The 23,276-nt window shown below is 46.7% G+C and overlaps 1 protein-coding gene and 1 long non-coding RNA gene across 6 annotated transcripts in view; one reads left to right on the top strand and one right to left on the bottom strand.

Moving 5' to 3' along the window:
- LOC309359635 overlaps nucleotides 1-4,268 on the bottom strand; it is a 19,095-nt gene extending 14,827 nt beyond the window's left edge. The window contains exon 1 of the long non-coding RNA XR_014163879.1: nucleotides 4,224-4,268. This is a non-coding gene — a long non-coding RNA (uncharacterized lncRNA). The remainder of the gene's footprint in view (nucleotides 1-4,223) is intronic.
- On the top strand, nucleotides 3,720-21,814 carry CDK2AP1 (cyclin dependent kinase 2 associated protein 1). Of its 5 annotated transcripts, XR_014163857.1 has the most exons (5): nucleotides 13,946-14,583; nucleotides 16,874-16,980; nucleotides 18,522-18,648; nucleotides 20,462-20,761; nucleotides 20,808-21,814. XR_014163857.1 is itself a non-coding variant. In XM_081893531.1 (4 exons), exons 1-4 carry the CDS (start codon nucleotides 3,991-3,993, stop codon nucleotides 20,527-20,529), a joined length of 387 nt encoding a protein of 128 aa, XP_081749657.1. In that variant the 5' UTR covers nucleotides 3,720-3,990; the 3' UTR covers nucleotides 20,530-21,814. The 5 variants fall into 5 exon arrangements, 4 of the variants coding, with proteins under 4 accessions (XP_081749657.1, XP_081749656.1, XP_081749658.1 ...); XM_081893531.1 differs by lacking the exon at nucleotides 13,946-14,583 and adding an exon at nucleotides 3,720-4,075 and having other exon boundaries at nucleotides 20,462-21,814; XM_081893530.1 differs by lacking the exon at nucleotides 13,946-14,583 and adding an exon at nucleotides 4,915-5,028 and having other exon boundaries at nucleotides 20,462-21,814.
- Nucleotides 21,815-23,276: the final 1,462 nt, after the last annotated feature.

Consider the following 23,276-nt stretch of genomic DNA (forward strand, 5'->3'; position numbering starts at 1 on the left):
AAGAACTTCCTGACAGTAAGAGCTGTTTGACAGTGGAATTTGCTGCCAAGGAGTGTGGTGGAGTCTCCTTCTTTGAAGGTCTTTAAGCAGAGGCTTGACAACCATATGTCAGGAGTGCTCTGATGGTGTTTCCTGCTTGGCAGGGGGTTGGACTCAATGGCCCGTGTGGTCTCTTCCAACTCTATGATTCTATGATGCACCACACCCCCCCCCCATTTAAATAGCAATGCCCATCAACTCTGGGGGGACCTTGCCCCCTCATATATTTTATTGGGGAGCAAAGGGACCTTAGCCTCTAGGAGTTGGTTCCTACAACAGGAAAATGTTAAAGATGACTTCCCTTTTAAATGTTAAAGATGACTTCCCCAGCATCTAGCAGACAAAATGCATATGTTAAGATTTTCAGTATAATCCTATGCACTTACTCAAAAGTTAGCCCACTGTTTCCATAGTGTGCATGTGTTCAGAACTGCAGTTTTATGTGGGCAACAGGAGTGCAATTATATGCTTGTCCACTCAGAAGCCCAACTGAGCAGTTTAAAATCATTATTAAATATATATACACCCAAACACACCTGCCTGTACCCTATGTTCATTGTCAAAACACCAAGCTGAGGGCAGGTGGTATGGCAGGGATTGGAACCTGTGAGTCTTCAGGTGTCCAGACTCCAGCTCCCATCAACCCCAGCCAGCATAAGCAAGAGTCAGGGATGATGGGAGCTGGAGTCCAAGAGCATCTGGAAGCCTTCAGGTTTTCTGCCCCTAATCTCTGGTGTGCTCTTCCCATAAAACGCACCTGACACCTGTTTTTGTGGGGTGGTGGTATTGGTGCCAGAAAACCCCCTTTTTATTTCCTCAGATCATGTCAAACATTAACTGAATTTGGTTTGATTCTGTGTTTTTAACTGTTGCTTTACAACTTCCAGATGCTGCTGTTGTATTTTCTTGACTTCTTTCTTTTATTTTATTGTAAAAAAAGGATGCATTCTTCTTATTCTAAGAAGGCATGGGCATAGGACATCATACACTTTTGTGGAAACTCTTAATATTTCAAGTATTCCCAATTTTGCTTTTTAAAATAGTTTTGGCAGTTAATTACATGGATTACTTGTTCACCTTGAATCTCTCAAGTACCGATAGAATGTTGAGAACACCCTGAATACTTTTAGTTGGGGTCATTTATCTCGTTGACCATTTCACATTGTCCCTTCAGGTTTCTAGCCTGTGGAAAGAAGGGTGAAGAAGAGACCCTTTGACCCTCTTGTTTGCTTGACCAATGTTGTGATGTTTTTGTTCCACTTGCGGATTAGTTTATGATTTTTTTGTACTCTGTTGAACATGTTGTTATAAAATGCTGTTCACTATTTCAGGGGCCTTTGGGGTTCCAACGTGGTATGTAAATAAAATGCAATAATAATGAGTAATAAATCTGCCCTTGAATAAGATAGCTGATATAGAAAGAGTAGGTTTTAGAAAAAAGGGGTGATAAATTGGGGTGCCTTCTAACACACTTAAAAGTTAATTATTTTCAATTTAAATATAAATACAGCTGATGGCAGGCGCTGTCTGAAGAGTTTTCTCTTCATACTTGCACTGGAAGGAATTGCCGCTTCTAAGATGTTGCCTGCTGCCACTCAAATATAAAGCTCTTTTAAAAAAAAACCAAAAACAAAAAAGTTTTTTCCTCTTCAAAAGTATCATATAAAGCTACCCCCTAACTTTTAAGATCTTTGTAGGCCCTTCACCCAGTGTCCCTGTCAAAGAAGGCAAGGGAGCTAATCACCAGGGGGAAAGGTCTTTTTGGTAGTGGCACCCCAGCTACAAAACGGCTTCCCTGCCACTATCCTTGTTGTCTTTTCTGTGCCAGGTGAAGATCTTTAAATAACTTATACAGTCTGGGCCTGTTTTATTTTTTTGGGGGGGTGAGTAGTTGTTGTCTTTTGCTGCATGCATGTAGCTTTTGATTTTATGGGGTAGGGGGAATTGTATTTAATTTTTAAAAATAAATTCTTTATTTTAAGGTGCCCAAAGAACTTTGTTACTGAATGGCATACAACTATGGCAGATAATGAGTCATATGAAAATATATGTAAATTTAATTAATATTTATTTGATTAAATGGCAAGAGATTTCTGTGATCTGCTGTCAAGCCTACTTGAAAAAGCTATAAAAATGCTAAATATCATTATCATTTGGGCTGTCATCCAAAATGTTGGTTGATTGCTCAATTAATTAAGCCTGCATTAACATGCATATTAGAAAAATCGTGATCACATTATTCTGGGGCTCTGTCATCTGCACTGGTTTCCAGTCCAATTTTGGGCCCCATTCAAATTGCTGGTTTTAACCATGAAAGCCATAAGCCAAGGTGGAGAACCTTCTCAGCTGAGGTCACATTCCCAGCCTTCCGGGGCTACCTGTTCCTCTGTTGGTGCAGTGCCCTCAGGCCCCCTCCAGAACAGGTGACCCACTGAATTCCTGGGCTTGGGAGCCATCAGCCCACAGCATCTTGTCAGGATTTACCTCCAGTTTGTTTCTCATCGTGTGGCCCATCACTGCCTTCAGAGATTAAGTAGCCTCATCTGATTCCAATGAAAAGGAGAAACAGCTGGGTGTCACCTCCAAATAGCTTTGTGTAGTTGGAGAGCAAGATGGACCCCTCCTGGGACAACTGCCAAGGAGTTGAGTAAAAGTCATCTCTAGGTTGGGGCAGGACCACCTGAACACCGTCCTTCAAACTCTCAACCCATACAGCGCTTGAGGAAGATACATGCTCAATGGTATGAAACCCCACTGAGAGAGCAAGGAGAAGACTCTCCCTGTCTTCCCACTGCAAGTCATCTATTAGGGTTACCAAAACTCTTTCATCAATAAACCCATGTTTGAAGCTAGGCTGAAATGAGTCAAGGACAACCAGCTTCTGCCAAGCCAAATAGAAGCTACCCGCCCCACCCTCTCAAGGACCTTGCTACAAACAAGATGTTAAATATTTAAGACTTGGTCATGTTTTGTGTTAATTATATAAATTTCCATTAAATTCCAATTAAAATTTCCATGTTAATTTCTGGTATTGATTGATAAATTTACAAATAGATGACCAAACAGGTGATAAAATAAAACTATGAGAAAATAAAACTATTGGAACAAAACAGATAGGTTCTGAAAGTGAATAAAATATAAAAAGCAAAGGATTTGGTACCACCCACACAAGTAGCACAACATTTTTTTTTTATAGCCTACTGTGTTTATTATTCAATATCTTTAAAGCCTTTCCTGTATCCTAAACCATGGTTGCATTTATTTATTTTAAATTGTTGCAGATATTGAGCTTTTTTTTTGTATTGGTGGGGAGATTAAACAACCAAGCAGTATGTACACGTTTTTCAACCCTTCCATGCCCACCCTTTACTTTCTCTTCCTGCGCTCCCTAATTTTTTGAATCATCCCTCCAAGAATGGCTGCATCTGAAAACTTCTTTCCAAAATGTTTGTTTTAAAAACTCTGAAAACTTATTTTAAGGGGGTAAAAAAAGCTGATGGTGAAAATAAAGCTTGCACCTCTCTAGGCAGTAGATGGAATTCCTTCCTTCCAATAATAGAGGAGGGAGGGAAATCTTGCACGTTTTCTGCACGGGATTCCAGAACTCCCTGGGCTGAGGTTCAACTTTTCCCTCCTCCTCCTCCTCCTCCTCCTCCTCCTCCTCCTCCTCCTCCTCTCCCCTCTTTCTGCCCCCCTTCTTCTTCCTCCTCCCCGCGATGCATGGATGCGATCCTGCGCTGCCCAAGAGCGAGCGGCAATCTGTGTACATATAGATGTCTCTCTCTCTCTCTCTCCATATGTGACGCGGCCATATTTGCGGCGTGCGCCTGTCTCTGGCAGTAAACAAGCCCCAAAGTCTCGGGCAAGACAGACGGAGCGGCGGACAGGCAGACGGAGCCCGAGGGAGCCGCGCCGTGGAATTTCAGGACATTTCGCCGCCTCCCCTCGCCCATGTCGCTGCTGCTGCTCGGCATGTCTTACAAGCCAAACTTGACCGCGCACATCGCGGCGGCGGCGGCGGCTCCCATCAGCCAAGGTAAGGCGCCAACTCCGCCGGTCCCTCTCCGGGGCTGCTTAAGCGCACGGAGGATCGCCATCCGGCACCGGCTCGCCTCTTGCAAGGGGGGGGAGGGAGCCCCGCTGGCCCCGGAGGCGAAGCCAGCGCCGCGCTGCGCCCTGGATACCTGGGGGAGCCCCGCCGCCCGGAGACGGGCTCTCGCCTCCCTCCCCGCTCAGGTCAGATCCGCCGAGCTGATTCATCTCCGCCATTATGCACTTTTGGGGGGCGCCGTTGGACACCCGAGCGGGTGCAAAGTTTGGCTGGGCGGCCAAGCCCCCTCCCCCGGCCAGGCTGCGCCCCGGGAAGGCATTGGCGGCACTGGCGGCGCCTGGGCGAGGGGGGCTCGGGGGCGCCGGGGCGGGGGGGGGGAAGGGGGTCAAGGAGCGGCGGGTGGAGGATCGGTCCTGACGCCTCCCCCCCCCTTCCCCTCCATGATCGCCTCCCTAGAGCGGCTGATTGATTCGGATCAAGGCAGGAAGCGAGGCGCGCTGCACGCCTCGGCGAGGGCCGCTGCTGGTGGCGGGGCGCAAGTGCGCGAGGAGCCGGGCGGAGGAGGGAGAGGGGCTCGGGGAGCCCGCCACGTGCACGCGCCCCGCAAATGATACGGTTTTCATTTATTTATTGCTTATGTATATATACCCCACCTTTTCCTCCAAGGAGCTCAGGGTTCACTGCCGTCTCTCCGCGTGTAACTTCCACGACAACCCTGGGAGGTAGGCTTCCCAAGGGTCGCATCCAGGGAGCTGCTTCGTGGCTGAGTGGGGTGGAGGGGATTCGCACCGGGGCCTCTCCCGGGTCCTAGTCGACACTCTCACCACTACACCACACTGCCTCTGATCTCATGCACTTTCCTGAAGATGAGAACCTTTGGAAGCGGCCTTATTGCAAATCACGATGTCTTGTGAGCGGCAGAGACTGCAGGCTGTTGGGTAGGGAATAATTTTCTCCCCATCAGCTGGTACCTGAGAGCCTCTTAACTGAAGGTGCGGCAGACGGGACCTGGGACCTGCATGCAAAACGTTTGCTGTGACCCAGGGTTCCCCCAGCTGCTTCATTCAGCAAGCTTCATTCAGTGTGTCCATGGATTTGTGATTTAAGAGCATATTATTATATATTGCATTTCGTTGTGAATTGCTAGGACAGGCCAGAAAAGCATTAAGTAGTTCACCAAGACTGTCAGCAGTTTTCAAGTGGTCCTTTAGCAGAAAAGTTTGGGAACTGGTGCTCTGAGACGCCTTGAGAGTGGCATTCTGCAAGGCAGGCTCACTGCTTGTTGAGTGTGCCATTCTGGAGACGTGTGCATCTGACTGATGGGCATTGCCCCAGGGGAAACTTCATTGTCACCAATATCTACTTCAGCGCACGTTCTCACATCCAGTTGCCTCTTGTGACCAAGTGATGTTCATGGATGTGTAAACTGCCCCTTAAACAAGACTTTACTGTTTAGAAAAGCTGGGTGTTTTGACCTTAATCTTCTTATCAGTTAAACCTGTCATTTGTGTGAAGAGAGAGCCTGGGTTGTTTTCAGTGTTAGTTATACTCCTAGTAGTCCCATTGAAATGAATAAACATGACAAAGGTCCATTAATTTCACTGGGTCCGCTTTTGAGTAGAACTTCATTGGAGAAAACCCTCTGTTTCACTTTCACTTTTGTTTCTACTGTTTTACATTATTTTGCCTTTCTCTTCCACATCTTCCCCTTCCACACACACAAAAAAAAGTTTCCTTCGGTTTAACTTTCCTCTTGCAAACTGCAGAAAACTCTCTCTGTGTTTTACAATACTTATATCCAGTGCTATTTTTCTGGAAAAAGAGGTGCTGGAACTCACCTCATTCTCTTAGAATGGTAATGGCGACCACCTGAGAGGTGCTGGAAGTTCCGGCTGAAAAAAAGCCCTGCTTATATACCACTTGAATAAAACACACAGAACATGCAGAATACACACAGAACACACAGAATAAAACACACAGAACCCTGATCTTTGTTTTTAAACAATACAGTATGTCTTTTACACATGGCTCTGGTTGATTGATCTTGAGTTTCCAGCAAAAGACAAAGTAAATTCAGCAGGCCCAAAATTTCCCGACTCCTGGTTTAGCATACTTGAGTCCTGAAAGACTCTCACATCAGCTTTTCCAAAGACCCTCACACTAAAAGTTGCATTTGAGGCTGCTATTGGGAACAGAAATAGTGTGGTGTCTCTATGGCGTATTCATGTGGGATTTCCTTGATTGCCCTCCAGCCTCTGCCTACTAGGCAACAGAGCCCCCTGAAGTCCTTTGAGGCAAGGGGGGGGGGAGCAGCTGAGCTATGGAAGCTGCTTTATCAGTGCAAATGGGTCACTGCCCCACCAGCCCTGTATCTCCCTGCAGTTTTGCCCCCCGTCTTCTTAGAATCATAGAATTGTATAGTTGGCAGGGTCCACTGCCAGCCAGCTTCCTCACCTGGGAAGAAGGTGGGCAGAAACCTAGAACCAGTTGGCTCTGCCCCTCCTTGGCTTCACCCTCCTGTCGGTCCCCCCCCTTCTGCGCTGCTGGTCCCAGGGGGGTCTGGCCATCACTGCAGCTGGAAGCTCTTCAGGCCGAGAGAGCGGCAAGCCTGCCTTTGCTGGGAATTGCCAGGCAACCGCTCCCACTGAGGTCCTCTGAGGCAAGTGTAATTATTTCTGTGGTCATCCAGACTTTAAAGAGAAATTGCTCCAACCATAAGCAAAGGGGTGGGGGGAGTGTATGCAAAGTTGCTCCGGGGGACTTCTTGATGGACAATTTCCATTTGCCTCCATTTCTTGGCTGCTACCTGAGAGTCTTGTCCTTGGAGAGGCTGAGGATTGGACCTGGGGCTTTCTGTGCGGAAAGCCTGTTCTCTGCCCCGGAGCCCGGGTCCCCTGGCCTGGCAGCGCTCTCTGCCACGCACAGCTCAGCCCTCTGCATGTGGACTCAGAAGTCAGTTCCGCTGTGTGGGCAAAACCAGACAAGTTCAGCAGAGTTACTACTATAACCAGATCCCCTGTCAGATGCAGATTTTTGTGACTGAAAGAGGACCCTGAGAATGAATATCTGCTTCAAATTGCCATTTGGGATTTCCTCTGTCGCTCTGTCTCCAAGGCTAAATTGGTCTGGCGTTTTGGTGTTCCTACAACTCTGAGGCAAATTAGGATTGGAGAGAGTGGTGGGCCTCTGACACGCAGTGAGCTTTACGGCTGAGTTGGCATCTGAGTCACATTCTCCTTAAGTCTGAGTCCACTATTCCACCTCTCTTTCCAAAGCAAGCGGAATCGCTTTTTGAAGCATGTCCTTGAAGGCACGTGTGGAGAACCTTTGTCCCTCCTGGTGGTTCTACGGCTCCCACCATCCCTGGCCATTGGCCATGCTTGCTGGACTGATGGGACTTGTAGTTCATCAGCGACTGGAGGGCCAAACAGTCCCCACACCCACTGTGAGGCAGTGGGTCAGGACTTGCCAATAGGCCTCAATGCCACAACCTGCCCACTTGCCCACCTTGTCGCTGCCGCCCACAGCTTTTTGGCTGGAGCAGTGCCAGCACCAGCAATTCCTTCCATGCTGAGGAAAGGTGATCAAGAGACAGAGAGGCTTAGGGGGAGACTGAGGGGAAAGGGCCAGAGGAGGTGTTGAAAGAAATTAGGAAGTGAGAGAAAACACTAGTATTTAATAATAATAATAATAATAATAATAATAATAATAATAATAATAAAGCCACCTTGGCTGTTATTTACCCACCCTTGGCCTGAAGGTCCCAGGGTGGGTCTCAGCAATTTAAGGTACAACATCAAAAACAGTTTAGAACAAATTGCAATCGCAAGAATAGGATGGAGTCAAATAAATAAGGAATTGAAAAGAGAACAAGAGGGGGAAACTCTAATAGAAGAAATGAATGAATGGAAAAGGTGAGGAAGGAGGAAAGACTGACAGTTTTTTGAAGAGGAGGGAATAACTTACAAGTTGAGTGTGAAAGGAAAATGGGAGAAGAAATTATAGGACATGGGTAAAAAATACTTTGAGAGGCGTGGGGTGGGTGGGAATGGGAAAATATAAAAGAAAAGCTGCTCCATTTACTGCCTCTGGCTCAGAAAAATCTGCTCAAAACTGAGGTTGGGTTGTTACAGTAGCTCCAAAGCAAATGTTTTTGAAGAAAAAGCAGTGGCAAAGAATTTACCAATTTTCAAAGATGGATTGGGTATCTGTAGAAAATTCTATCGGTAGTCGCCAGGGCACGGCTTGATTAGCCCTCCATGTGCCAGCATCTTGTGACTGCTGTTTTCAGCTCTCTTAAGTGGGCCCTGGAGGTAGAGAGTTTGCAGACCCCTCTGCTTCAAGGTTTAAGCTGTCCTGTTGAAATTAATAATTGGGACTATCTATTGTTGTAGCAGAAACTTAGACTTTGGTTTCTTAAAGCAAATGCTGCTGATTAAAGAGTTGTTTGAGCACATTTGAAAATTAATTTGTAGTTCTCTCTCTTTCTCTCACTCTGTGTGTCTAGTTGTTTGTTTACTATGCATTTGAACACCCCTTAAGATACCATAACCAAATGTTGCATGTTGGCTCTTAAGATCAAGCTGCAGGTTTTCACCCATGTTTGGATTCAGCTGGACACCATTTTGAATCAAGATGGTGGACTGAACATTTTCAGTCTGCACTGATTTGAACCAGTGATGTCCAAAGGAATCAGGCAGACGGCCTTCTCGGTAGTCGCGCCCTCCCTGTGGAACACCCTCCCTTCATGCGTTGTGCTGGTAATTTGCAATGGGTTTTGTGCAGGAGAATGTCCTGACGGGTTGTGCCCTTCAAGACCCCTTGTCTGAGCCTTGTGTGTTCATATGCTTGGAGCCTTGGATTTGCAAATGTTTTTCTTCAGATGCCTCATTTTGGCTTTGGAGCTTCTAAATAGGACCCCTTACAGTGAGCAGAAGCAACATTTTATGTCTTAAAAAAACACACCTAAATCTGAGTGGAAACAAGGTATTTGGAGAGAAGACGTGTGGTGGCAACAGAGTCTCTTGGGCGTCAGTTGAAGCCCGTTTTTAATTCCAGTTTCTTGTGTAGGGATGCTGGTTTGGTTGCCCATCTATCCCCCCCCCTGCCCCCAGCAAAACATTTGCTTTTGTCCTGTGTTTTGGACAGAAGAATAATTGTGATGTTTTAGATGTGCTTGGAGCAAGGAACACCCTGCAAGAGTTGACCGAGGCAACTGGAACCAGTCTCTCCCCAAATCTCTTAGGCTCTTTAACGAAACCTGATAATATAATAATTGCATTGTTATTGAGGGCCCTTCCACAACCATTTCCAGGGATGCTCAGCCTGTCCCCATTTCACCTGTACTGCTTCTTTGTGCCTCATCCATTCTATAGAGAAACTCTTTAGGTGGAATTGGGGAGGGGGGAAGGGAAGTAAAGAGCACTCATCAGTTTCCAAAATGGTTTCTCTGTCTGCTTTGTACACCAGCCCTTCCTCTCGCTAAGCGCTAATGCCAGCACCCTGGCGTAAGGCCAAGGGAGTTAGACAAAGGAGCCCTGGCAATTGAATATCTCGGATTCTCAGTGATATGACTGCAAATGCTCCCTGTCTCTGATTAGGCAGCTTGGCTTGAGCGGTCAGGGCTGGAGGGGGCCTCTCTCAGCCATCCAAATGAAATACTACCCCCCCTTAACACAAACACACACACACACACACACACACACACACACACAGATTCAGACCTGTAAACTCTAACTTTGCTTGCAGATGTGAAGGTAGATTTCGCTTTTTAAATGTAGCAGGAATTAAGAGTGATTGCTGTGGCTTCCCTTACTCTCTTAGCCTGAAAAAGGCTGAAGAAAGAATGCTTTCCTGGTCAAATTTTTGCCTGTTGTGCTAATATTAAAGACACAGGAATTCTGGTTTTCAGGGGGGGGACTTAACCCCAGCCCCTTCTTCAAGCCAAATGTGTGGGAAATCCAAAGCCAATGATCATCAGCTGTGACCCACCCACCGCTGTGGGGCTGGAAAGTTTTGAAGGCCACTGTAGGCTCAGTAATGCCTTTTCTCTCCTCTACCCCAGTGTCATCCTGCCTCTGACAGTAAGTGTCCTTATGCATTCCAGGTGGCTATGATGTGTGTGAGGGGGGGAGGCTTTTAAAGGGCTTTTTTGCTGCTGTTAATTACCCACTTAACTTTGATTTCCCCATCAATTAGGAAGCAGAGAGAAGGCAGCTCCCAAGCTCTGCAGAAGGGGAAATTTACTATACTGATGTGTATAACCTCTCTTAGGAGTGTCCCCATTGGACCTTGATGTATGCTCGCCCCCCCCCCCCATTGGTTGCCCATCACTCTGGCAAAGTTCCTCATTAACACCAGTTTGAGGTGCCAACATTAAAAAAAATTCCTGCTCCTGTGGCTTTATAAACAGCCCAGCATATGGAAATTAAGTGGGGCTTTTCTTTGCAGGGAGCAAAACAATGGAAAGGCAGAATTTGTCTGTATCGGGCTGCTGTTGAAGGCACAGGAGCACCAACACTTAACAGTAAAAAGAAATAAAAGCTGGCAATACCAGTTCTTTTCCTTCTCTTCATGGTTCCCCTGCAAGAATAGCCACTTTTCGTTCTGGCAGGACTCCTGAGCCTTAGAGGGAGAACTGCAGCAGGCAAACCTTTTTCCATTGCTACGCTGCAGTTGTTTGATAGTAAGCAACACCTGTGGAATATATCTTTCATATTATTTTCTTAAGTCACATTGAGTCATGCGCATTTGTATAAATAAAGCATCTAGCAAATTTCTTGCCTTGGTCATGGCCTGGATGAGAGCCTCAAACTCAAGCTCAATCCAGATAAGACGGAGACGCTGCTAGTTGGTGGTTCCCTAGGCCAGATGGCGGAGAGGTTGTCTGCTCTTGATGGGGTAACACTGGTTCTGAAGGAGTCGGGTGCACAAGTTGGAGGCCCTCCTGGATCCTTTGCTGTCGCTTGAGGCTGAGGCAGCCTTGATGGCACGGAGTGTCTTCTGTCAGCTTTGACTGATGGCCCAGCTGTACCCTTATCTGGACAGGGACAGCCTAACTTCTGTTGTCTATACTGTGGTAACTTCTAGGTTAGATAACTGCAATGCCTTTTAAGTAGGGCTCCTTCTGCAGATGGTTCAGAAACCAGCTGGTGCAGAATTCAGTGGCCAGGTTGCTCACCGGGCCGGATGGTTTCAGCATCTACAGTGGTGCCTCGCAAGACGAAATTAATTCGTTCTGCGAGTTGCTTCGTCTTGCGATTTTTTCGTCTTGCGGAGTGCGGATTCCCTGGGTATTAACGGCTTTAAGAAAAAGGAAGCAAACCTGCAAGACGTTTTCGAAGCAAGCCCATAGGGAAAATCGTCTTGCGAAGCAACTCAAGAAACGAAAAACCCTTTCGTCTTGCGCGTTTTTCGTCTAGCGAGGCATTCGTCTTGCGAGGTACCACTGTAATGCCAATCCTGGCCCAAATGCACTGGCTGCCATTTAGTTTCCTGGTCCAGTTCAAAGTGCTGGTTTTGATCTATAAATCCCTAAGCAGCGCAGGACCATAACACCTCAAGGCCTGCCTCTCCCCATATGAACCGACCTGGACCCTGCAACCATCCTCTGAGGCCCTTCTTTGTGTGCCTTCCCTACAAGAGGGAGGTCTGGAGGGTGGTAACACAAGAACAGGCCTTTCCTGCGCTGGCTCCTCATTTGTGGAAATCTCCCTGAGGAGGCTCATCTGGCGCCTTCACTACATATATTTAGACACCAGGTGAAAACATTTCTTTATGACCAGGCTGATTAACATTCTATGGTTCTTAAAAATGTGTCTGTGGGAGAGAGGAGTTGTGGTTTGTTTCTGTTTTATGGTGTATTTTGTGTTGATAAAACTGTAATCTTCAGATGAAGGGTGATATACAAAAGATACTATTACTATTAATGAAACTACTACCAATGTATTACATGCCCTGGGAACTTATAGTGAAGGACAGGTAATTAACAATAATAATTTGCCAGTCATGTGACTATTAATAGCACAGGAACCCTATCAAAAAAGAGAGTGGAAATCCTAGCTGGAAGCCACTAACTATGCTGCCTGCCCAAATTATTTATTTATTTATTAGTTTCATATACCTTACCTTTGCCTAAGGTATATTACCGTGGACACGGATTCCCCACTGGAATGGACTGACTGGTGCACCTGGCCTGGGGGGTGGGCTCCTGTCCTCCCTCTCCACCTTGGCATCCTTGCTCAAGAGGGGTTTGTTTTGTTCCTCCCAGCAGTAGATTTGGACATGCTTCATTCTGGATTGCTTGGGACAGAGTGCCGGCTGGCTTCTGGGTCTTGTACCAAGTAGCCAGGGGCAAGTGGGGGTGGGGCTCCTGCACGTTTAATAGGCAGCTACACCAGCGGAAATTCCCAACTACAGTTTAGGTAGTTGTAAGTTGCCAACTTTTAAACGCTTGCTGAAAACTTTTCTATTCCCCCAGGCTTAAGCAGGCAGATGAGAGGTACACCCCCTCACAATGGTCTACGGATGTTTGTTTTTCATTTCTCTTTGCTTTTAACTTTTTTTGATTTTATTGTCTGGCTTTATGTTTTTATATTGTTGCAAACTGCTACGATATATTTTTATGATACAGTGGTATATGATTTTTTATGATTTTTTGTATTTTATGGTTATGGATATTGTTTATGTATTTTGTTGCGCAAATCACTTGCTATGGATCTTTCAGATCGTAAAGCGGTCTATAAATGGAAACAGCAGCAATAATAAGAGAGTAATGCCCCAGTGTATGGGGTGTTAGGCTTCCCTCTGGTAGTACCTCTGGTGGGGGACGCGTCATTCTCCTTCTGGGGTGGTTTGTCCACCATGGTCCCCACTCTGCACTCAGCTCTCACCTGTAGCTCCTGGAAGCTGTCAATATGCAACAGCTGCCACAGCCCAGGAATGGCTTTGACGGGTTGGCTAAACCAGGCAAGGGTAGCTGATGGGTCACAAACCCTCAGTGAATTAGGGACTTCCCTGCATGCAAAGACAGACTCTGGCGGATTGAATGGACAAGACCAGTAGTGTGTCCAACCATGGGAGTAGCAAAAGGGGGGGCAACTACCTCCCTCTAAATCAAATAAAAATAATAATACTTAACTAAGTGACCAATTGCGTCGCAGATAGCTTGGTTCTGCCCCCCCAACATTGATCCTGCCCACCCTAATATGAATCCTGGCTACACCCAGGTCCAATGGTTAATAAGGTGGTTTCTGCACATGCTGTAGAGAAAAATGAGGGTTCGTCCACCTGGATGGTGCCTTCTACGCCTCCTTCCATCACCTCCTCCAACCAAGCTGGTGCCAAATGTCTTGCTTTCCTTTCCTTTGGGCCACATCTGTGAGACCCAAGTGTGAGTGTGTGTCTTGTTTCCTGGGCAGTCCAGGACCTCCGCATCCAGCCCAGGCTTGTTCCCCAAGGAGGGAAGCTTTGGTGCCGCTAATATAGACGTTTGCTTTGATTCCTGGAGGCGCAGTGCATTGTCTCGAGGCAGACGGATGTCAAGAACAACAGTGCCCCTGAGCTATGGCCATTCTATGAAAGGAACATAGGAAACTGCCTTAAGTCAGACCATTGGTTCCTCTCGTTCAGTGTGGTCTCTGCTGTGTGGCAGCAGCTTGCCAGAACTTCAGGCTGGGTTCTCTCCCAGCCTTTGCTGGAGATGCCAGGGAGGGGTGGACCCTGGGGCCTTCAGCGTGCAAAGGATCAGGAGAAGCTGATGCTCGTTGGGACTGGTGGGGCAGAAGGTGGCGAGCTTAAATGGTAGGCAGTACCTGAGCCAATAGCAGGCACAGGCAATTCATGCTACCTTTCTCCACGGGGGCCTCCTTTCCCCTGCTGAGTTCTGCAAGGGCAGCGCTGAGGCTGATGAGACAGCAGCCGACAGGGAATGCCAGTGCCACCCCCCCCCCAAAAAAAAGACTAGCTGTAAGGAGGAAGGCAAGCAGTTGGGGGCTGGGTGAGGGCAGACTGCCACTGAGCGAGGGGCCCTTCGCTAGAGCAAAGCCAAGCCCATGCTATGCCTTTGACTGCAGTTGGCAAATCACTGCCAGAAACCATCCCAAATCTGCCTCGGGACCTCCTACCATACTTTGCTGCTTTCCAAAGCTGGCCACATCTCGGAGTGGGGTTGCCCTTTAAAAGTTTGGCCTGGATTTGATGCCCTTTTTGGGGTGCAGGAACCCTTTCAGGATCCGGGGCTTTCAAAGCAAGCATGGCTATGTTTTTCTTTCCTTCCTTCCTTCCTTCCACCCTCCCACCCGCACCCTCCATCTGAGCTGAGCTGGCACAGCGACTAATGCGGCCATCTGCACTGTGCAAGGAGGGCTGGCACCGCCGCCAAGTCCAAAACCCTCCTTTTGTTCTCGGGGCCTGCTGCTGCGCTGCTGATAAGGCGCGCTCTGTGTTGGCCACTATGTCTTACTACGTCTTCGAGGCAGACGGCAAAGGATCAGGTAAAGGGACCCAAGGTTACCCAGTGGCTTGGCATTGGGGGGGGAGCTTTGGGGGGACAGGGACGCTGGCTTAAACTCATCAGCAGCCTCTAGGGCAAGCTTAGGTGCGCTTCGGGGGAAGATGGCCCCAGGGGAAGGTGCGGGGGGGGGGGGGGAGATGACATGCCAGTCCGGTTGGAGATCCTCAGTGCCTCCCTTCTCACCGTGTTGCCTCCCCCACCCCGTATGTTTCCTGAACATTGCATGTTGCGCTCTGTTTTACAAAGGGAAGAGGCCCTAGCTCCTTATTGGTGAAGAGTACAGTGGTACCTCGGGTTACAGACGCTTCAGGTTACAGACTCTGCTAACCCAGAAATAGTACCTCGGGTTAAGAACTTTGCTTCAGGATGAGAACAGAAATCGTGCTGCGGCAGGAGGCCCCATTAACTAAAGTGGTACCTCAGGTTAAGAACAGTTTCAGGTTAAGAACGGACCTCCAGAACGAATTAAGTTCTTAACCCGAGGTACCACTGTATCTGCTTTGTATGCAGAAAGTCTGGGGTTCAATCCCCAGCCTCTCTGGGTGGGGAGATCTGCTGACCATCACCATGGCTAAGACTGAGTTAGACAGACCAGTGGTCTGTTTTGGTCTTCATGTGTGTAGCTGAACAACAGGCTGCCTATGTGGGCACACCTCTCCAACAAATGGCTGGTGTTCTCCATTTTGGCAGCACTCATTGGCAGTCTAGGGGAAGGGCTAGCCTGGCCAGGTGAGGAGTTTTGCAGCAATAGATCAGGGGATAGCGAAGCAGCACCCAGTCTGGGACACAGATGTCAAGGCTACAAATAACATTTTATTTATTCCCATCCACTTCCCTTTCCCTTTCTGCTCCTACAAGAGACCAGCATTTCTGACAAAGGCCTATTAACCTTGCCACATCAGTTAAATAAATAAACGGTTATTTTTATACCACATATTGAGCTGTTCACTTGTTGGACTCGGTCTCTCCATCTGCAATATGGGGAGAATAATGGTGACCTACTTTACAGGGTTCCTGTTAGGATGTCCAGGATAATCTATGTGAAGAACTCTGAGCGCTTGGGAAAAGCTTTCATAGACAGCAAATGTCGATGTGTTACGATTGCCATGGTGTCTCGTGCTTCTACTGATCAGGACAATATGGTGTTTATTTTTACCACTGCATTAGCATAGCTGGCAACTATTAGCGGAATGAGGAAGACAGGTACTGACTAGTGGGGTGCCACAGGGTTCTGTCTTGGGCCCGGTCTTATTCAACATCTTTATCAACGACTTGGATGATGGACTCAAGGGCATCCTGATCAAATTTGCAGATGACACCAAACTGGGAGGGGTGGCTAACACCCCAGAGGACAGGATCACACTTCAAAACAACCTTAACAGATTAGAGAACTGGGCCAAAACAAACAAGATGAATTTTAACAGGGAGAAATGTAAAGTATTGCACTTGGGCAAAAAAATGAGGCACAAATACAAGATGGGTGACACCTGGCTTGAGAGCAGTACATGTGAAAAGGATCTAGGAGTCTTGGTTGACCACAAACTTGACATGAGCCAACAGTGTGACGCGGCAGCTAAAAAAGCCAATGCAATTCTGGGCTGCATCAATAGGAGTATAGCATCTAGATCAAGGGAAGTAATAGTGCCACTGTATTCTGCTCTGGTCAGACCTCACCTGGAGTACTGTGTCCAGTTCTGGGCACCACAGTTCAAGAAGGACACTGACAAACTGGAACGTGTCCAGAGGAGGGCAACCAAAATGGTCAAAGGCCTGGAACCGATGCCTTATGAGGAACGGCTAAGGGAGCTGGGCATGTTTAGTCTGGAGAAGAGGAGGTTAAGGGGTGATATGATAGCCATGTTCAAATATATAAAAGGATGTCACATAGAGGAGGGAGAAAGGTTGTTTTCTGCTGCTCCAGAGAAGCAGACATGGAGCAATGGATCCAAACTACAAGAAAGAAGATTCCACCTAAACACTAGGAAGAACTTCCTGACAGTAAGAGCTGTTCGACAGTGGAATTTGCTGCCAAGGAATGTGGTGGAGTCTCCTTTTTTGGAGGTCTTTAAGCAGAGGCTTGACAACCATATGTCAGGAGTGCTCTGATGGTGTTTCCTGCTTGGCAGGGGGTTGGACTCAATGGCCCGTGTGGTCTCTTCCAACTCTATGATTCTATGACCTTTCAAAACCAGAATGTTTAACCTGCTAGTTTTGTATCTTACTCAACATTTGGTAATCATGCTCACTTTGTATGTTTTCTTTTTCCAAAGCTGGGAACGTCCACTCTCCTTCCACCAGCATGGCAGGCTCAGGGCAATACAGACAGCTTATAAATGACTACGGACCCCCATCTCTAGGTTACACACAAGGAGTGCAGGTAAAAACTTCCAACATTCTGGGCTGCCAGCAGTGTGTCTCTTATGCCATTTATTCATTCATTTATGAATGAGTTCCCTTGAAACATCCCCAAGGGTTTGACAATAAAAAACATATATAAGGACAATTTCAAATTGGACAGAAACAGACTGGGATAAGAACCTCATTTGAAAAGACGTTGAAAAAAAGGGAAGTTGTCTAAATTATTAATTTATATACGTACACCACATACAGTTCCAAAATAGTGGTTTGCAAAATATAAAAACAGAGTGACAGAAAAGTTAAAATATAAATGTCCCCAATTAAAACAGTGCAGCAATTAAAATCTTGAGATGGGCTGAGAAATCGAGGAAATGCCTGTGTAAGTCAACAAACTGGTCGTGATGTCATTTAATGGATTAAATTTAAGTGGATGGATTAAAATAAATATTACAGTTTCCAAACAGAAGTGATATTGACCAAATTCAGCACTGAGTGATTTTGTGATTCAGGTACATGGCGTTTTTGCTATGGGTTTGGCATTTAAGGGTTCATGTTTATTTGTTAACAAGCTTGTTTTTCACAAGCGTCGACTCTACTTTTAACCTGCTCGCCTCAATGATGGCATTAATAAATATTGCAGCTTTTCACGTTCAAGTTGCTTTAAAGGCTCAGTGCTCACTATTTGGGGCTTCCCTCGGGCCTGATCCGGAAGCTGCAGCTAGTGCAGAATGCTTCAGCACGGCTGCTGTCACGAATGAGACCCTGTCTGCATAGAACCCCTCCGCTCAGGGATCTGCATTAGTTGCCCATTTCCCATCAGCTACCCAGACAAGCTCAGTGTGTTGTTATTAACATATTAAGCCCTCAACAACCTGGGAACCAGTTTACTCGCAGGGTCGCCTGACCCCTTACATGCCCACTCAACTGCTGTGATATGTGGAACTGGAACACCTGTAAGAAATAGTTATCTTTTGGGGGGGGGGTTGTTACACATTGTAACTCCCAGCCTGTCAACACCAGACAGACGTCTGATTCAAACCTTTTTGTTTAGGCAAGCCTATGCAGATGGCTGTGGGCAGGATTCCTGCACTACGGGGGTTGGACTAGATAACATTTGGGGTCCCTTCCCACTCTAATATTCTATGTGAAATGTTGATGTCTTTCTTCTTTTTAGCTACTATTGATTTTAATGATCTTTTAAATATTTTAAAGGACCCGTTTTTATCTGTTTTTATTGATAATGTTAATATTTGATAATTTTGTAAGCTGCTTAATAGGATTTCTTACAATCAAGCAATATATGTTTTTTAAAGTACAGTAAATAAATAAAATAATGAGGGGAAAACCCTCCCGTCCCGATATAGCCTGCACTAAACAGCCACTTTTAGGCTGCAATTCTATGCATGCTTCCCCAAGAGTAATCCCCACTAATCAGAGCATGTGTAGGATTGCACTGTCACCCTGCAATTAATGAATTGATTGATTTGAGCTTTATTGTGGTGTGTTGGTTCTTGTGACTTGCTCTGCTCTAATTCAGATCCCGTTTCTATCTGCTGCCAGGGAACGAGTAGCAGTCAAGTACCACAGAGCAAGTATGCAGAACTTTTGGCCATCATAGAAGAATTAGGAAAAGAAATCAGGCCTACATATGCTGGAAGTAAAAGTGCCATGGAAAGGTTAAAACGAGGTAATGAAGCTAATATTGAGAGAAATATTTTAGGCCGTATTATTTACACTAAATCACTTGACTTAAGGACCTAGTCCACAAGATTATGAGAAAAGGTCAAAAAACACAGTATCTGATAAAGGTTTACAGTGGTGCCTCACAAGACGAAATTAATTCGTTCCGCAAGTTTTTTCTTCTTGCGAGTTTTTCGTCTTGCGAAGCATGGTTTCCCATAAAAATGCATTGAAAATCAATTAATGCGTTCCTATGGAGACCGCTTGCCAGGCTGGCGGTGCGGAGAAGGGCTTTTCTCCCCACCGCAAGCCTTCAGGACAGGTACGGGAACAGAGGGGAAGGCGCGCAGCGCTTCTCCTCTGTTCCCGGGGCTTGTGGTGGGAGGAGGGTTTTTCCTCCCCACACCAACATTCAGAACAGCATTCTGAAAGTTGGCGGTGGCAAGGAAAACCCTCCTCCCACCGCAAGCCTTCGGAGGTGCCTTCCGAAGGCTGGCGGTGGGAGGAGGTCTCTCCGCCCCACCGCCAGCCTTCGGAGGAGGTCCGAGGACAGTGGGGAAGACGTGCTGCGCTTCCCCGCTGTCCCGGAGATTTCCCTACGGGCTTTTGTCTTGCGAAGGAAGCCCATAGGGAAATTTGTTTTGCGAAGCGCCTCCAAAACGGAAAACCCTTTCGTCTAACGGGTTTTCCGTCTTGCGAGGCGTTCGTCTTGCGGGGCACCACTGTGTTAATAAGAGTGGTCCAGGTTGGGCTTCTAGTGGCCGAAAACGCCACCTAGTCCCACCCAAAGAGAAGGCCACCCACTTCTAACATGTGCAGTTCATACCAAGAGCATATGAAGTAATATATGACTTTTAATGTATAGGTGCTGTGGGTTAAACCACAAAGCCTAGGACTTGCCAATCAGAAGGTCAGCGGTTTGAATACCCACAACGGGGTAAACTCCCGTTGCTCAATCCCTGCTCCTGCCCACCTAGCAGTTCGAAAGCATGAAGTGCAAGTAGATAAATAGGTACCGCTCTGGCGGGAAGGTAAATGGCGTTTCTGTGCGCTGCTCTGGTTCGCCAGAAGCGGCTTAGTCATGCTGGCCACACGACCCGGAAGCTGTACGCTGGCTCCCTCGGCCAGTAAAGTGAGATGAGTGCCACAACCCCAGAGTCGGCCACGACTGGACTTAATGGTCAGGGGTCCCTTTACCATGACGAAGACTGTTTGTTCTGATACCTGGCAACTCCTCCCAGCCCCAGTCAGCATAGCCAATGATCAGGGCTAATGAGAGTTGCAGTTCAGCAACATTTGGATGGCACCATCTTGGATACACCTGGATTAATGGGTTGCTATGCGCCTGTTGCCCTGGCCACCTAGAAACATGCTTTGCTCCTCTCCAAAAGTATTTAAAGATTAAACTTTCTTCCTTACAAAAAATGCTGCAATGGTCACTGAACCGCTTCAGAAAAAGGGGGAAATATATAACTCAAAGGCATGCTCCACCAAGGAAGTTCTCCAGCAAATGTCCCAGTGAAATGAAAAAACAGCTATACCTTCATATGAAACTGGCAAAAAGTCAGTGCCTCCCAAACTGTATATAGTTCTTAAACCGAGGCGCACTTTCCCTAATGAGGCCTCCTGCCGCCGGTGCCCTTCCACTGTTTGGATTCTGTTCTTAGACCAAGGTAAAGTTCGCAAAGCGGGACACTTCTTCCAGTTTTGCGGAGTTCGTAAACCGAATTGTTCGTAAACAGGAGTGTTCTTAAACTGAGGTACCACTGTATTGCTTTTGTAAAAGTAAACAAGCAGACTTTATGTTACTTATTTTGCAGGCATCATTCACGCCAGAGGACTAGTCCGAGAGTGTTTGGCAGAGACTGAGCGCAATGCAAGATCCTAGCATCTCTTCCCATGGCTGCAAGATTTTTCCACCTCTTATGAAAAAGGGACACCAGTTCCTTTGGAGACTACAGAAGGCATTCAGAGAGATCCCTTAATTTGACTCTACCACTCCCCCCCCCACTGCCATTTCCATGAACGTGGGCCGCAATCCAAAGTAGCACTTGGGAGGCAACCAAGGGCTTGTGTGCCCAGTGGAAAGTTTGAATCCCCCCAACTAATACATCCACCCTGTGCCATACTTCAAATGGCTTCTGAAATGCCGCTTGGTTTCAAAAGCAGCTCACCATCCCGCATGGGGGGCATTGGTTTGAGAAAGTCCAAAGGTCCCCTTGGGTGGATAAAACATGTGCTGTCTTTTTTTCTTCTGGATCCTGGCCATAGTCAAGAAGATTATCCTTCCTCTCATTTAAAGTGGAGTTTGCAGTATTTCATTTGAAGCATTCCCTGAATTAGCTGAAATTTTTTATTTAAAAACAACTGCATTCCTCTCTCTTAATTCTCTGTTCTGCCTCAGGTTGCTCCTTCAACTAACAGTGTTCCCCATATCCAGTGGTTTTCAAACTGCATTCTAGGAAAGGTCTATGACTCCTTAGCTTTCTAGGGACTTCTCAGTAACAATATCAGTAATGTTGGACACGCTCCCCTGAAAAGGGAGCTCCTCTGCTGCCACCAGTATTCCTGTGTAATGTAAAAGGAGTGCTGGTTATGTTCTAGGTTGCAAGGTATGGTTATGTGGGGCATTGGCAAAGCTAAGCAGCTCCAGACATCACACCCCATGGATTGGGTGTACGCACCCCAGAGTCCTCTGCAGTGCAGCAGACTTCCTATGGCAAACAATCAGCCTTTGCAGAACAGCAGAGGAGTAAAGGGCTCCTTGAAAGCAAAATTTGAAAACAGCTGCCTTAATCCTCAAGCATTCATTTGGCTTCACCACTAAACCATTTCTTACCAGACTCCTTTAATTTTGAGTACAGATATTGTTTTTTGTTTCACCAGCTGACAGCCTAATTTCTAATTTGGTGCACGCACCATAAATTTTGTTCAAAAATTATCCCCCCGCCCCACCATTTTGCATGATAGTTAGTGTTTCCATTAAAAGTGCATGAGTTCTACAAAAAGACTATGCTAATCTGTCACAGGCCCCAAAAGCAACTCTATTCCCCCAGATTTAAATTGTAACTTTGCCAAAAAAAAAAAAAAATCCAAATAAGTGACTAAAACTGTTATTTGCATCTTTGTATGTATTTATTACTTGACGTAATAAAGCTTATTTTCATTAACAATTTGGTACTGTTAAGCAGCAGAGGCCCAATTACTCAAAAGCATTAAAGCGTAGAATTATTGGAACATCTGAGAGATCCCTCAGGAAATCCAGCACAGGAACTTGGTGATGTGGAAGCATAAAGGATAAAAATAAGGTAAGCAAGCATGATGGGGGAATTACCCCTTACACCATTCTGAACATGCAATATCCAGTGACATCACACAGACCCATTGAGCTCAGTGAACTTCATTGGTCTATAAAAGAGCTTTCCAAACTGTGTCACAACACATTAGTGTGTTGGCTGCAAAGTGTAGGTGTGTTGCATGAATGCTCTTATAAGGGGTTAGTTTGGCTGTCAGTTTGCTAGTAAAACTGAATTACCCTGTTGCGAAATATGCATGTCTAAAAAGTTTGTCACCAACATGCGAAGATTGAAAAGCTCTGGTCTATGACATAGTTGGTGGTCAGCCGGTACTACTCATGGGTTCCCGTTTCCCTCCAAATCCACTTTCCAGCATTGTCAACGGTTGCTTTAAAGAGATGGAGGCTTCTGCTGGTGGGTGTTCAGCCTTCCTGACTGACCACCTCTACCTGACCAGAGTGTATGCAACCACCCAAAAACTCTGAGGAATGCTGGAAGAAGTGGCAGAAGCCACCTTGACACCTTCACTTGAGCTGAGAAGCCTTAGCACAACTGGCTTTCATTATACATTATATAGAGCAGAGGTAGAAAAGTTGGGACACTCCAGCTATCAGACTACAGTTCCCTTCACCCTTTTCCTTTGGACCTTTATGATCAGGGCTGATTGGAGCCCAACAAAATATGGATGGCCACATCCTTGCCTTAGACGGTTCCACTGGCCCCAGTGTGGTGTAGTGGTTAAGAGGGGTAGTCTCATAATCTGGGGAACTGGGTTCGCGTCTCCGCTCCTCCACCTGCAGCTGCTGGGTGACCTTGGGCCAGTCACACTTCTCTGAAGTCTCTCAGCCCCACTCACCTCACAGAGTGTTTGTTGTGGGGGAGGAAGGGAAAGGAGAGTGTTAGCCGCTTTGAGACTCCTGAAGGAGAGTGAAAGGCGGGATATCAAATCCAAACTCTTCTTCTTCTACCACAATTTGCCAGGAAAGGGAGTTGCTGCTCTGTTCTCTGCTGTGTTTAGGACATCGGTTAGCCAGAGTGAGCTTCAAGTTCAGCAGCAGGTGACAAAAAGGGACCACCGTTCTAGCATGTCCCTATAATGAAGTATCATTCCACCTTGGTTGAAAGCAACTTTCAGCTTGAGGTTTTTGGTTTGTTTCAGCATCCATACTTGCTTGTTCCCTTGTCTCTGCCACCCACTGGACATCCACTCCAGCACTGTTGAGGCAAAGCAGAACATTTATGGAGGGAACATATGGCCTTCCAGATGTTGTCAGACTCCCAACCCTCTTCAGCCTCTTTCAGCAAGGCCAATGATTGGGGCTGATGGAAAAAGAAGTCC

The sequence above is a fragment of the Podarcis melisellensis genome (assembly GCF_964234715.1).
Source record: "Podarcis melisellensis genome assembly, chromosome: 16".
Classification (NCBI taxonomy): domain Eukaryota; kingdom Metazoa; phylum Chordata; class Lepidosauria; order Squamata; family Lacertidae; genus Podarcis; species Podarcis melisellensis.

Coding starts and splice junctions, on each gene's coding strand:
- CDK2AP1 (XM_081893529.1), top strand. CDS start 14,427: ATGCGGCCATCTGCACTGTGCAAGGAGGGCTGGCACCGCCGCCAAGTC. Junction 14,584..16,873: donor GGCAGACGGCAAAGGATCAG/GTAAAGGGACCC, acceptor CTTTTTCCAAAG/CTGGGAACGTCCACTCTCCT. Junction 16,981..18,521: donor GTTACACACAAGGAGTGCAG/GTAAAAACTTCC, acceptor ATCTGCTGCCAG/GGAACGAGTAGCAGTCAAGT.